Source organism: Equus przewalskii, chromosome 13, assembly GCF_037783145.1.
Source record: "Equus przewalskii isolate Varuska chromosome 13, EquPr2, whole genome shotgun sequence".
Taxonomy (NCBI): Eukaryota; Metazoa; Chordata; class Mammalia; order Perissodactyla; family Equidae; genus Equus; species Equus przewalskii.
In genome coordinates, this window is record NC_091843.1 from 11,860,562 (window position 1) to 11,875,459 (window position 14,898).

At 44.9% G+C, this 14,898-nt stretch overlaps 1 protein-coding gene across 23 annotated transcripts in view; it reads right to left on the reverse strand.

Moving 5' to 3' along the window:
* The window catches only part of TENM2 (teneurin transmembrane protein 2), a 1,162,025-nt gene that overhangs the window by 158,320 nt on the left and 988,807 nt on the right, over positions 1 to 14,898 (reverse strand). For all 23 annotated transcript variants that reach the window (XM_070569063.1, XM_070569066.1, XM_070569065.1 and 20 more), the window contains one exon: positions 5,463 to 5,658. In XM_070569063.1, coding sequence (XP_070425164.1) covers positions 5,463 to 5,658 — 196 coding nt within the window. The remainder of the gene's footprint in view (positions 1 to 5,462; positions 5,659 to 14,898) is intronic.

Consider the following 14,898-nt stretch of genomic DNA (forward strand, 5'->3'; position numbering starts at 1 on the left):
TTTAAAATTATTATTATCCTTATTTTTGCCTTAAATTAAAATAAACACATTTAGACTTTCAAGTTCCAAATTACTAAGATGATGAAAAGAAAAATACAAGTCACTATGTCCAAAATGTGACCTTTACACAACCCTTGGGGAGTTGGGGCCATTGACTTGGTGATGTTGCGTGAAAGATTATAAAGTCCAATTGTTTCTATTGGGGTCACTGAGAGTGGTAAAGGAGGTTTCCCCTTGAAACCAAATTTCCCATTTACTCCCACTCTGGACTGAAAACGCAAACCATGCACAGCGCTTTCTTTCTACAGCATTTCACTTCTCAGCTCTCTTCTCCCAGAACCAGTTGGTTTCTGGCATTCTGAGGAGAACTCAGTGAGTGGATTTGCCTCTTCAAAATCAGGTAAAAGACTATAGAGTCCATCCAGCCAGTTTCTTTAATGTCTAACAATTAACACTTCAGGAAGAAACTCCGTGAGGTTGGCTCTATAAAGGTGGGCTGAGACGCATCCAAGTGGCTATCAATTTGTTTCATCTATTCATCATCATTCATTAATTCAAAAAGCATGAGGTTGAATCCTATGAAGTAGCAGCCTTTGCAGGTCAAAAATCAGCACTTTCACATGGTGTTGGGAGACAATTCTCCATGGGTCTCTCATGTTTCCAAGTGTCTTATAAGCAGAAGCACCAGCTGCCTTAGTTTTGAACTACCTTCTCAAGGTTATGAGTACAGTGAACAGCCTTTGGAGACAGAGATAATGTCAGTCTCCAGAGCAAAGGGCGGATTTACTAACTATCTAGCATAAGAAAGATAACGTCTCCCTCTAGAGCAAAGCACAGGCAGACTCACTGCCCATTCTCTGAGACTCAGGCACAGGAACTGAGGGTTTCTCTCCTGTAACGCAACACACTGCTTGTGTGGGCATCACCTGGCCCTGTTCACCCTGCCCTGTGGGAACTGGGGCATGGGGAACTGGCACACATGCTGATGCTCTGGGTATTGCATGGCTCTGAGTAATAAAGTCCCTTGTCTCTGACCCAGGAGTTTCACGTCTTCTGCTAACATCTATGTAACTGTGGCAGGTTAATGTGTTAGCTTACAATTAGGGTGAGATCTCAGACCAGTCATGGTTCTTGACATACGGTTCACGTTATTAATTGAACACCTATTATACAAGACATGGTAAAAGACACTGGAGATACAATGGTGAATAAGAGAGACAGTCTCTGCCCTCATAGAACTTTGACTGTCATAGAGGATACAGCACCACCCCCCCAAATCATCAAACAAATAAAACAAGTAAAAATTGTGATAAGTGCTTTGAAAAGAACAGAATACTGTGATAGGGAATAACAGGAGGAAGCCACTTAGGGAGGATGGCCAGGGATGGGTTCTCTATTCCATGCAGGTGGCATTTAAGGGTAAGCTGGAACAGGCAAGTGAAAAGCTAGGAGAAGAGTATTCCAGGCAGGAGATATAGCTTATGCAAAGGCCCTGAGGTGCAAAAGGACAGAAGTGAATCTAATGTGGCTGGAGGGGAGCAAAAAACCAAAAAAAAGTGATATAAAATGAGTTTGCCAAGATCCAGGTAGGGGGACAGAGCATCCGGGGCCCTGTAGGCCATGTGGATGGGTTGGATTTTATTCTGGGACCAACGGGAACAAATGAAAAGTTTTAAAGGTAGAAACAGCATTATTTAGCTTCCATTTTAAGAAGTCACTTCTACAGCAAGGTGGAGATTGAGATTGTTTCTCACTGAGCATCTGGGTCTGGGGATGGTTTGGTAGAAACTGACATCACTGAGGTCAAAAATCCCTGTTCTCAAAGGGAACATCTTCAGAGATAAAGCAGAGAAGGTTGAGGGAGCTCTTTGCCATCAGAATTCCATGCAAAAGGACTGAGGTCTCTTTGCACAGACTCTTTGCTGGCCTGGAAGGCCTCCCTGACCCTTTAGCTGAGGTATTCATCTGTAACTCTCTGTTTAGAAAATATTTAGCTCCGAATCATTCTTTCCTCACTCCACTCCATGTGGGTTTTGTACCCTTCCTCTGTGTTCCCCTAACTCCTATAATTGCCTCTTTACATATCTGCCTTGTCTCACCAAGTTCTGTGGGGAAGAGACCAGATCTCAATCATCCACCAGGTAATCTCAATCCTCGGCACACTGTAGGTCCCTGGTAAAAAGATGTTGAAGTGTGTGTTTGTGTGCGCACGTGTGTATGCCTGCGTATGCAGGAGGGTAGGAGAATTCCAAACAAGCAAAAACTGTAATGAAGAGTATTTTTCAGTTAATTTTGCCGAGGTCTTACATTTGAAGGATTCCTGTAGTTTCTGAGGGGAGAAATTATGCGGTACTGCTGAAATATAAAAGAAGCCCACCCTTTTCAGTCTTTTTCCAACACTCGATGAAATATTGCTGTTGCAATATTACCAGCTTTCCTTTTAGTCAATGTGGTTTAAGTTTTCTTGAGGAAACAATGGCAGGCCATGAGAGTAAGCCCAGGAAATGGGATTTTTACACACACGGAGGCTGGCCTCCACTAAATTTGCATGTGCTTCAAGAATGCCGCTCTGTGGTCCCCTGAGATGAAACTCACTTCTGCAAGCAGGCTGCTTCTCTCCCAAACACATCAGAAGACTTCCCTGAGTCAAAGGTGCATTTAGTGTGATCGCTGGTTGGCATCCGTCTCACATTTTTCCTTCTGTTTCGCATCACAGGGCCTTTTGGCACTCATGGCTGCTCTTGATGGAGAATGTTCTGATAATAGATATGTGTGGGAGAACCTCTGAACCAAATAAAACACTGTTCTTTTCCTTGCATTTCAGGCCAATTACTATCATTGCTCTATCAAGATGTCTGCCCAACTATTAGGCCGATTACCTTTGACTTCCTCTCTGAGTTACAGACCAGACAAGAGAAATCCTCCGGGGAGAATTGCTATTCCCAGCTCCGACAGGCAAGTGAGGGTAATGGCCTGGGGGAGGGGCATCTTGCTACCATGTCTGTGTCAATGTGGATAAAGGAGCTGGAGGGCAGAAGCCATTATTAGACAATGTGGCCCCCAGAAAACTCACTGTGCAGGGGAAAAGGAACTCATTTGGCTGGAATCCAAAGCAATCCAGTGGTTCAACTCTGGAGAGTTTGAATCCTGACTCCACATCTTCCTAGATGTGCATGACCTTTGGCAAGTTGTTGAACTTCTCTCAGTCTTGGCATCTTCAACCAGAATACAGAATATTGGCAGCACGCAGCTCATGTGACTGTTGAATGGGTTGACTGAGCTAGTCCCCACAGAGGGCTGAATCCAGGCTGGCACATGGTCAACTCTATAAATGGGGAGTTGTTAGGGTTTTTGTTATTAACCACTTCACTGAGTCCTTGTAGACTCCAAATAAGCCAGTTACTGTGTGGGGTCTATACTGTTAGGTATGCATGAAGCCTTTTCAGTTTAAACACAAGGTGACAAAAAGGATATAATTTCTCACTATGTTCTTAATCTAAAGATCATTTTTTATCTCAACATCTCAAACTAGTTCCAAATGTGTTGCTAGTTTCTTCCTTTTGTGAGCTAGTTTTTATCCTTTTACTTTTTTTCCCCCTTGGTGTATAACCCAATCCTGGAAATTTCCCTAACCGTGGAAGACTTTCCTAGTGCCTTTCATTATACAAAGTTTATGACGAGAGTTTAGAGCAAGGGTTGGCAAACTTTTTCTGTAAAGGGCCAGACAGTAAATATTTAGGCTTTGTTGGACAAACTGTCTCTGTCGCAACTACTCAACTGTGTCGTTTTAGCTGCCATAGACAATATGCCAACAGATGAACATGGCTGTGCTCCAATAAAGCTTTATTTATAAAAACAGGCAGAGGGCCAGACCCTGCTCATGGGCTCTAGTGTGCCAGCCCCTGCTTTAGAGGATTTGGCTGGCCCTGATAGGGCCAATCTTTCCTTAGCAGAGGGAATAAGGATTAATTTCAATCCTATGTCAATACCAAATCCTATCTGATTTTGTACCACTCTAAAGTTGTGGCCACCATGAAGAACCACCACTTGAATTTCAGGTTGGCTTAAATAGATCTTTCAAGAATCAGGGAACCAACCCCTCAGAGAAATCCACGAGGCCAACAGGGAAGTTCTTAAAATGCAGTCAATAGAAAAACAGCTGTACAAGATGTGCTCTTAAAAATCACCGGTCTTCGTTTAGTGACTACCAGTTCCATTCCAGATGTGTTCCATTCGGGAAGTTACATCATCCTTTCCTTCAAGGACTTGGCACTACCTTTCCACAAATGAAATTGAGGCTCAGGAAAGTCAGTGACTTTCCCAGTTAGCTTGGGAAAGAAAAGCTGGACTTTAATCTTGGCTTCACCAGGCCTTTCCTCATGAAACCATCTTATCTTGGCTTCTCCAGTGAACCTTGAGATCCTCAACTACATGCTGTTGGGACAAGATGCTGTTGCAGAAAGGGAACAGGCAAAGCCCAGTAGCCCAAGACATTGCCGCCATTTCCATGTCCTGGGACCTTGAAGAACTCGGTTTTCTGAACCTCAGTTTATTCCTCTGAGAGATGGATCTAACAATCTGCCCTGATTCACAGATGTTTTACCCAGGATCAGTTATCATCAGTGAGAAGATTAAAACCTAATGACAAAGCAAATTTAATGAAAATATCTGTAGCTTTTATTTGACTGTTAAAATTCTTAGGGTTTGCTTTAGAAAACTTCATGAAATCTTCTTAAGCTGAAGACCTCTTTCAGGAAATGGCATGTATATATGAGAATAAATTTTGGATAAAATCTTAGCTTTTCCCATGATAGCTAATAAAAAGCAGGGCTAAAAACATGCCAAAAATGACAAGTGCTTAATTAAAACATTTTGAGATTCACCTACTTGGGAACAAAGATACGATTTTTTTTTCTTATGTCTATATCTTTTGCCTGATTTAATTTTAAGGTTTTTTATTTTTAACTTTTTATTTTGAGCTTTCCTTGATTTTTAAGAGAAATTCTGAGCTGATGTGAATAGTCAGTATTTTCTGGCTCTACTGTGTGTTTAGAGATTTACATACTTTATTTTATTTAAACCTCACAATAGCCCTGTGAAGTGGGAACTAGTTCGTTCCATTTTACTAGTTAGTTCTCAGTTTCTATAGGAGACTGAGGCTTACAAAGTCCAATGAGTGACACAGGTTGCATGGCCAGACCTTGAGCCAGGGGCTCTGACCCGAGCTCTTCACCACAACTGAGTCCTTGCAACTCAAAGTGGCCCTTTCATGATTTAAGCAGCATTTGTATTTTAATCAAGACTAGTTTTAGGGGGGTGATACTATGAGGCCTAAATTAAGGATTCTGGTTTGTTCTCCTACATGGTAGAAACTACCTTGGAAGGTGTGCCTTCTGCAGAGAAGCCCAGAACATGTCCATCCTTCCCTTCACGGCGTATTACCTCCAAGATCCCGTACCTACCTAAGACAACAGTGTTGAAGGAAACCATCTCTTTGTCTTTGCCATCATTGTAGAAGGCCAGGTGCCACAGGCCCACGTCCAGATACTGCACAAACACGGCTTCGTTTTGAACCAGGGTCTGTATGCTCCGGCGTTCCCTGGGTGACTCAACCACACTCCACTTCTCCTTCCCATCCAGACGCTCCATGAAGTCATACTAGGAAAAGAAGAGAGAGCGCCCCGTGTGAAACAGGGTACAGACCTGGTCCATGGCTAGCACCTTTTCCTGCCACCTCATTAGTTAACTGAGAAATACTTTTGAGTACATGTTACTGTGAGTTCATCCTGTAAAACAAGAGTCACAAAAGTTGTACCAACAGTCACCATCTATTATGCTTATAATTATTGCCAATAGTTTTATTACTATAGGCCACAATCTCTCTTCTGCAGTTTGAAATCTAAAAAGCTTTAAAACACAAACTATTATGTTTTCTTCTGCTTCTTCTTCTTTGTATGTGTGTGTGTGTGTGAGAGAGAGAGAGAGAGACAAAGATAGAAAGAGAGAGAGAAAGATGGGTTATCGCTCCAGGCCCCACTGGGGTGTTTTGTAATATATAGCATATGCCAAATATAACCTTTTTATAACTCTCAAAATTCTGAATTCAAAAACACATCTGGCTCCCCAAGAGTTTCACATAAGGACTTTTGGACCTAAGTTATGAGCTCCATTTTTTTTTTTTAATTTTTTTTTTTTTTTGAGGAAGATTAGCCCTGAGCTAACTGCTGGCAATCCTCCTCTTTTTGCTGAGGAAGACTGGCCCTGAGCTAACATCCATGCCCATCTTCCTCTACGTTATATGGGGGACGCCTGCCACAGCATGGCTTGCCAAGCGGTGCCATGTCTGCACCTGGGATCCGAACCAGCGAACCCCATGCTGCTGAAGTGGAACATGCACACTTAACCACTGCACCACCGGGCCGGCCCCATCAGCTCCATTTATTGATCATTTACTAAAGGAAGGTGGTACAGCAGAGTAGTTAAGAATGAGGGCCTGGAACCAGACTACCTGGAAGAGAATCTGGCACTTACTAGCTTCACCTGCTGGTGCCTCAGTTTCCCCATCTGCAAAACTGAAAATAATAGTACTTATGTTATAGGTCGCTGTGAGGAATAAGATAATATTTAGAACAGTGTCTGGCACAGAGCAAATATAAAATACAAGCTAGCTGTCGTCATCATCACCATCATTATAATTTCATTCAATTCTTGCAAAAAGCCTGCAAAATAGCTACTATTTGTATCTTATTTTACAGATAAAAAAACTGAAGCTCAGAGAAGTCAAGCAACTTCTCAAAAGTCACACAGTGACTAAATGGCCAAGCCAAAATTTGAACCTAGGTCTGTTCAGCTGCAATGTCCATGTCCTCACAGTGCCTGGCCTCAGACAAACCGACAATTAAATATTAAACCCTGGGGCAGGCCCTGTGGCTGATTGGTTAGGTTTATGTGCTCGACTTTGGCAGCCCACGGTTTCACTGGTTCAGATCCTGGGAGCGGACATGGCACCACTCATTGGGCCATGCTGAGGTGGCGTCCCACATAGCACAAAAAGAGGGACCTACAACTAAAGTATACAAGTAAATACTCGGGGGCTTTGGGGAGAAGAAGAAGAAGAAGAAAAAAAAGATAGGCAACAAATGTTAGCTCAGGTGCCAATCTTTTTTTTTTTTTTTTAAATTAAACCCTATTTCAATGGAAACCAGGTTCAGAACTGGAAGCAATCCATGAGAGAGGGAGTGGACAGCAAAGGCTACCAGGATGTGGGGGATGGGGAGAGCAAGTTGACCCAACAGAGGCCTGTCATAGAGAATGGTGAAATTCTGTGGTGGGCAAGTGGGAGCCACTGAAGACTAGTGAGCAGTGACTGATGTGATGATAGCAATGTTTTGAGGAATTCATTTGTAGGCAGGATAAGAGGTATTCTAAAGGGGAAAATGAAAAGAAGCAAGAAGACCAGTTAGGAAGTGATTGCAGAAACCCAAGCATGAGGTGACAAGGAATAGTGACCTTAGGATAGTGAATGGGAAGAGGAGACAACTTCAGAGGAACATTTTTAAGGAACAGAGGACACTGCTTGACCATGGGCTGGACAGAGAGGCTGGAGGAAAAGGCAAAGAGGACCCCAGTGTTACTTATTCGTCCACAAGAAAATCGGTCAGACCTTGGTAGAAATGGACTAAGCTTGTGAACTCTTTCAGATCACGGCAGGGCAACGTCATCTGCACTGTGACTCCCAGAGAAATTCCGAGTGGAGGCCTTGAGCAGCTTAAAACCAGCACTGTGGGAATACGCTCTCTTTCACCACTTTCTCCTCCATAAAAAGGTTTTTATAGATTATGGACAACTCTAATCCTTTTCACAAACTTCACAGAATGAAACTCCAGGAATCTACTAATGTGACTTCTCCATCACCAGAATTCCCAGTTTTTCCCATCTAAAATGTGATAGTTGAAAACCAAAGAGTCTATAATCTTCAGTGCAAGGGCTTTGCTGTCAGACAAAGCTGGGTTTGAACTCTGATTGTGCCATTTGCTAGTGTTTGAAGTTGGAGGCATCTACTTTTAGCCTCTTCCTGGTTTGCATTCTAGGGAATAATAACTCGCAACTTTCAGGGATGTTACAAGGCTGACGTGACATAATGCTTCGGGCAGAGCCTGGAAGATAACAACCATTGTATTAAGTATCTCGTGATGCTGAGTCACTTACTTGCAAATCATAATGATCAAAGAAGAGAAGAGCGTGGTTCTGGTTTTTACATCTGGGGGATGGCAGCTGGTCATTGCTTACGGAGTGGAAATTTCCCCCATCTCTCAGGAAACGAGTATTTGTATTTATCTTCCTTCTACTCTATATCCCATTGGTCATAGCTGTCTTTATGGGACAAAATAGATGATTTGAAGCGATATGACAAACCGATGCTGCTTTTGGCGACCTTTGAAACCAAAGCATTTGTTCCTTAGCAACCTTGTAAATGTCCAACTACCAAGACCCACGTCTACAAATTGCTGTCAGCCAGAGGGATGCGTGTAACTTCCTTGGTGCCGAGGTGAGAAGAATATACTTCATTTGGGGTCCAGGATATCACCCCCATGAGGGAAAGTTTGGGGAAAGTGATTACTTGTGTCGGGCCATTGCTCATTATTAATTTGGGCATCCGTCATCTCTTGCTGCACTGGCTGACCAGCCAAGGGGCACACAAATGGCTGAGGACTAGCAGCCGTGCTCACTCTTCAACCAATCAAATTACTGTGGGAGAAGGCATTTGTCAGAGGAGAGAGAGGACGTCTATTTTGGCTGGCTCCTCAGAGCTCCTCCACGGAAGCATGAAAGGCAGTTTTCATTTAGGGATGAAGCTGTGGGCCAGGCGCTCTCAAATAGGGCGTTGGGACATGTCGGGGTGAGATGATATAGTGTCCGCAGTGTCTCAATACTGTACCCCTTTATTGATCTTTATGTTTTTCAAAGCACTTATCACCCCTGAAATGATAGAATTCGTTTTTACGTATATTGTCAGTCTACTCAGACGAAAGTAAACCTCAGGAAGGCAGGGATTTCATCTGCATGGTAGAGCGCTTAAGAGGGAAGACTTCAGAGCTGGCCTGCCTCAGTTAGCATCCTAGCTCTGCTGCTCACATGCCGTGACACTTGCACAAGCTATTACAATCTCTGTGCCTCAGTCTCCTTATCGTTAAAATGGGGACAATAATAGTATCTATATCAAAACATTGTTGTAAGGATTAAATGAGTCAATTCATGTTCAGTGCCCAGAATAGTAAGTACTTTGCATATGGTGAGCAAGCCTCAAGTTTCTGCTATCGTGATCACAACTCACTGCCGCATCTAATTCACCTGAAGCAGAGTCTGATTAATAAGTATTTGTTAAATATCAAATGAATGAAATACTACATTTGCAAACGAATTCCACTAAAGAAAATCTGAGTTGGAATATAGTCAAGGTTTTGTCTCTAATAATCATCACTTTCACCCCCCCGTCTTCTCATGTGGTTTCTTGGGTAGGAGAGAAAGGGGTAGAGTCACAGTCGGCAAGCTTGAATCTTGCACCACCCAGTGCAGAACACCCATATGATAGGACGCCAAGGCCCAAGATGTTATAGCACTCACATATAGCATCAAGATTTGAAAGCCGACATTATTAGGCCATTATGACCTCACCTTCCCAATTCTCAGTGGGATGATGTACGATGCATGCTTTCCTCCTTTGGACTTTCTTTGCTCCTTCTCTTGTCTTCCTTCCCTTCCTCCTTTGACACTGCTCCTTACTGACTGCCGTGGTAGACACTGTTAGCCATTGTCTACACTGGGGTCTTGCTCCTTTCCAGTCCACTTGCCACTAGGTGGGAGCATGTGACGGTGTTCCAGTCACTAGAACATAAGCTGTGGAATGTGCTCCACTTCTAGACCCTGCCATAAAACGTCCTTTGCAATCTCCTACTTGCCCTCTCTCCATTCTTATCTGCCTCTGGAGGGTGCCAGAGTACCCTTAAAGCCCAAGATGGTGGAGCCGCAAGATTGGAATAGCCTGGATCCTAGAATTAGCACTTGGAGGAAAGCCTGAAACTTGACACGAGCAAACAGTAAACACTTATTAAACTAAGCCATTGAAATGTTGGGACTTATTTGTTACTTCAGCATAGCTTTCAGAGCTTTCTTGGCTTCATGCTTCTCCTCCTTCCCAGTTCAAGATCATAATAAGTTCCAGCATATTTTCCACTGGGCCAAGTTCCAACCTATTATGTGTAGAGTGTCTTTTTATCCAAGTCTGCCCAGGAGAGTCTGAGTTTACACCTCACCTTCCTCCTTTCACTCTCAGAAGTGCTCTCATATGGACTATATGGTTACCTTACTCATAGGTCACCATATACCGAGTATCATCACGTAGCATCATTCACAGCTGCCATCACTTGGAGAAGGGTGGGAAGCTAGAAACACAAGGTGTATCAACCCAGCCAAACACAGAGACTGCCTTCCAGGGAAGGGAGAGCAGGAGCTCAGGAGGAAGCTGGTTTGCACGGAGGCCATCTGGTTCAGGAGAGCCTCCACTCTCTAGGATTCCTAGACTGCAGTCTGGCCAGCTTGCTTGGCAGCCTGGCTGACACTAGAAGGAGGCCATTTTCCAAAAGCTGAGGCCCTGGCCAGAGTTTCTTTTTCATGTCCCAGCACTGGGGATCGATAACTCAGGCTCAGTACCAGGGACATCTGTCTTCTCTGTTCCAGGGCCCCATCATGATCAATCCTGGATGCAGCGATGCTCGGGGGACCTCAGTGTGCTTGGTTGACTAAGAAGGTTGCTGCATAGCACATTCTATCTAATAGATCTGCAGAAGCCCTGGAAGAGGATTAAGAGGCGCACGTCCAAATCCCAACGGGGGGATGTGTGTGTGCACGGGCTGGCTGCGGGAGGAAGTCTGTCTCTCAAGGCAGCTCGTCTCTCTTGACTCGGCAATAAGCCACCCAGAGGATGATAGCGCAATAACCCAAAATAAACACCCCCACCCCCAGTCCTCTCTTTTTTCTTGGCCTTTGAAAAACAACCCATGTTGGCATGCAATGTGAGGGCTGTGCCTCTGCATCATCAGTCATACCCAAAAGTGGCATGAAAATGCAACTTTTACGAGCACTCGAGAGGCAAAGAAATAAACCACAGCAAATATCTGACTGATCCAATTATAAATCTCCCTCACTTCTTGGCAGAGACCAAGGAGGAATGGTAATTAAGATAACTTAGTGGGTTTCCAGAGGAGCTGGAAGAGAGAGCAGATGAGGCTGGACCATTGAGCGTGGCCCGGCACTTTCCCAGGCGGGAAAGTGTCCACAAGCAGGGAACGTGCTGCTGAGAGATGCTTCTGGAAGCCACACAGATACACACCTGCCAAAGAGGGCGAGATTAAAGACAGACTCTTTGCCCTTCAGGAAGATGTTATTACTGGGTCCAGGACCCTGGGAAAGGGGCAAAAATAACTTTATTGCTATTTGGAATGTCTGCCCATTGAGGGTTGACATGGACAGGAAAAGCAGTAAACGCTGACATCTCCCACAAACGGCCTGCCACTCCCTTGCTCCACACTGGCAGCGTCCCTGGCCTCCCTGTTTCTGATGCTGATTCCACCTCAGATGGCAGGGCACGCTCAGCGGTTGGTAGGACTGCAGGGAAGCAGCAGGTGTGAGCAAGGGCTGTTTGAAGCCACATTACCACGGGGTCTCTGGTCACATCTGGTGATGACTGGCAGCGGTGGGTCACTCGTAGGGGCCTGTTCATCTCTTTCTGCCTCCAGCCAGGCCCGTGGCAAAGTGCAGCTGGCTGATTCCTCATTAAAGCTCAGCTCAATTTCTTTTCTCTCCTTCAGAGGGGCTGAATGCTGAAGGAAAGGATGACCGCGGCATCGCTGTGCCCCGGGGAGGGGCTGGCTCCCCTTAGCTTTTCCAGGACTCCCTGCTCAGTTCCTACTTACAGGGTCTGAGTCACTTAACTAGATGCCCATTGGCCCAGCTGCAGGCAATGCTGGGGCCACTCACCCACCAGCTATGAGAATGAGCGCTTAAGCCTTCAGACGGGAAACAGCACCTGTATGTGCAGACTGTGACATCTCACTGTGCCAGGTTCCACAGGCAAGGATCAAGCAAATCGAAGACAGAGAGGAACCAAACACAGTGCCTTAAAATAAGGAGCAGGGGAGAATACATCCGTATAGGGGAGTTCTCGATTCTTTCATTACACGTCCTCTTGCAGCCGTGGGAAAAGTAATCATCAAAAGTAAGAAGAGACTATTCTTATTCTGGGTACTTGCTCTGTGCCAGGCACAATGGCAAATGCTGACACACGTTATCTCATTTCGTCCTCCCAGAAACCCTATTCTTATGCCCATTTCTCAGGAGAGAACGATGGCTGCTAGAGAAGTTAAGTAACATACCATTGACCGTGCTTGGTGGCCAAGAGAAGAATTGAACTGAATTTGCATGAGTTTTAACAATTATGGGAGGTTGCCTCAAGTTTTCAAAGAACCTAGCTGTAGCTGCCAGCATATCTTGTGGCTGGCCTAGTTTGTAAGTGTTCTCAAGATGCCACTCAACAGAGAAGGAGGAGGAAGGCAGAGTTCAGAAGTGCTTTGGTCAGACGTGCAGAAGCAGGTGGGGCCCTGGAGGACAGGCAGACATCTCAATGAAGCAGACAAACAAGGATGCCAGGGAAGGTCTGGGTGGCTTTGCTGGGTGTTGGCTGTATCTGGGCTATAAGATTTTTTTTGCCAATCTCCAAACTCCTCCTCCTTGTGTTGCCGCCTTCTGCTCTTTTCTCTGTTCCCGGAACATGCCAAGCTCATCCCAGCCTCAGGGCCTTTGCATGAGCTACTCCCTCTACCTGACCTGCTCTTTCTCCTGATCTTCTTACAGCTGACTGCTTCTCGTCAATCCTGCCCTGTCTAAATATCATGATCTCAGAAAGGGCAGCCCTGACCATTCATTCTAAAATATGTCTGTCACTTTTCCTTTTTCTGTCCTCAGCAAAAACTCATCACTCTTTGAAAAAAAACTTGTTACTTAGCTACTAATTTATAGCCCATCTCCCTCCTCTTGGATTCAACCTTCTTAAGAGTGGGAGACTCATCTGTTTCACTGGACACAGTATTCCCAGTGCCCAGAGCACTGAATGGCACCTAGAGGGTACCCAGCAAAGATCATGACTGACTGAATGAAAAAGATTTAGGCCCAATGGAAATAATCCCAGGAGTGAAGTCTATACCAACACAGTGGAGTTTTGGTGATACCATTACTGAGAGGACATAACTGCTTTAAGAAAAGTTGTTAGGAAATTTTAGTAAACACTATGCAGTTTCTCTGTATTTTTGTTTGCTAACTGCTCAGATGATACTCTACAAGGTAACATGTAACGAGGCCAGGCACTGCTCTAAGTGACTCACATGTACTACCTTATTTAATGTTTATAATAGCCCTATTGAACACGAATCATTATCCCCACTTTGCATATGAGGAAACTGAGGCATGGAGGGGTTATGTAACTTGCTCAAGGGTTGGTAAGTGGTGGAGCTGTGATTCACACCCAAGCAGCCAGCTTCAGAGAGCATGCCCTCAATCCACGGCATTACAGGCTACTTAATATGCCGAACAAACAGGCAGGCAGCACGCGGTGTTGGCCAGCTTTGCTCATTCGGAGGGGAGGCTGTCCCTGGAAGGGGACAGTATTTTACGGGTCAAGGGCAGGAGGGCCTTTGATGACATAAAGGGGCTCTTGAATTAGCCTGCTGGAGAAGTAGCACTGGAAACAGAACCATACTCGGGACCAATGACTTGTTTCATTTTTTGGATCCCGTTTCTTTGGCCTACAGTATCTCTCCCCTCTTGTGAGGCTGTGGTGCTAAGACAAAGCCTGGGGTGCCTCTGGTTCAGGCGTACCCTGCCCATGTGTAAGGAGATGAAGCAATTTTACTAATCTTATTGGGAAAACCATCCTTTAACCAACTGCTTAGAGTAGAAAGTAAGAAACCAAGGAGCTTGGGTGCAGGCAGGACTTTTCTGGAAGAGACAAAGGAAGAATGTTTTTGTTACTGGGAACGGGGAGTGGAGTTAGAGAGAAATAAAGGAAGGGAAAGAGAGAGCAGCAAGAATGTTGGGGACCAGCCAGGCCACAATGTGGCCTCTTCCTGTGACTCCCTGCCCACACTCCCAAATCCTAGGGAAAATTAAGTGAAATTGTTAAGATCCTCGATGTCACCAAATTTCTTAAGGAAACCAGCAAGGAGAGTGAGCACAATTCCTGGATGTCACAGGGCAGGAAAGCGACGGTCAAGAGATACAGAGGAAGAAACCTCAGGAACTCAGAAATCATGGCAAGATCGCAGACACGCTGAGCCTGGTCTTGGCTGGGCAGGGAGCCCCAGCTGACACCTGGTTTCACTTGGAAGCCTAAAGTTTGCTAGACTGGGATTCATAGGAAAGAAAGATCTGAAACGCAGCTCTCAAGCCTGCGTCTTGCCCAGGCCTTATGTTATGGGGGAAAATGAACATAGAACTATTGGTTCATTCAACACATACTGAGCACCTACTCTGAGCCTCGCACAGCTCTGGGCACCAGGGACACAGCAGTGAATCAAATGGACAAGTTTCCTGCCCTCTAGGGGTTGACATTACTGTGGAGGGATAGAATGTCAGGGACTGATGAGGCCTGTGACTAAAAAAGGAAACCCAAGACAACCCAAATGGACATCCACAAGTGAATGACAAACAGATTATAGTATATCCATACAACTAGAAATCTGCTCAGTAATAAAAGGAACGAGCCACCAATATGTACAACAACACGGGTGGATCTCACCGACTTTATGCCAAGCGGAAGAGGTCAGACACAAAAGAGCACAGGATTCC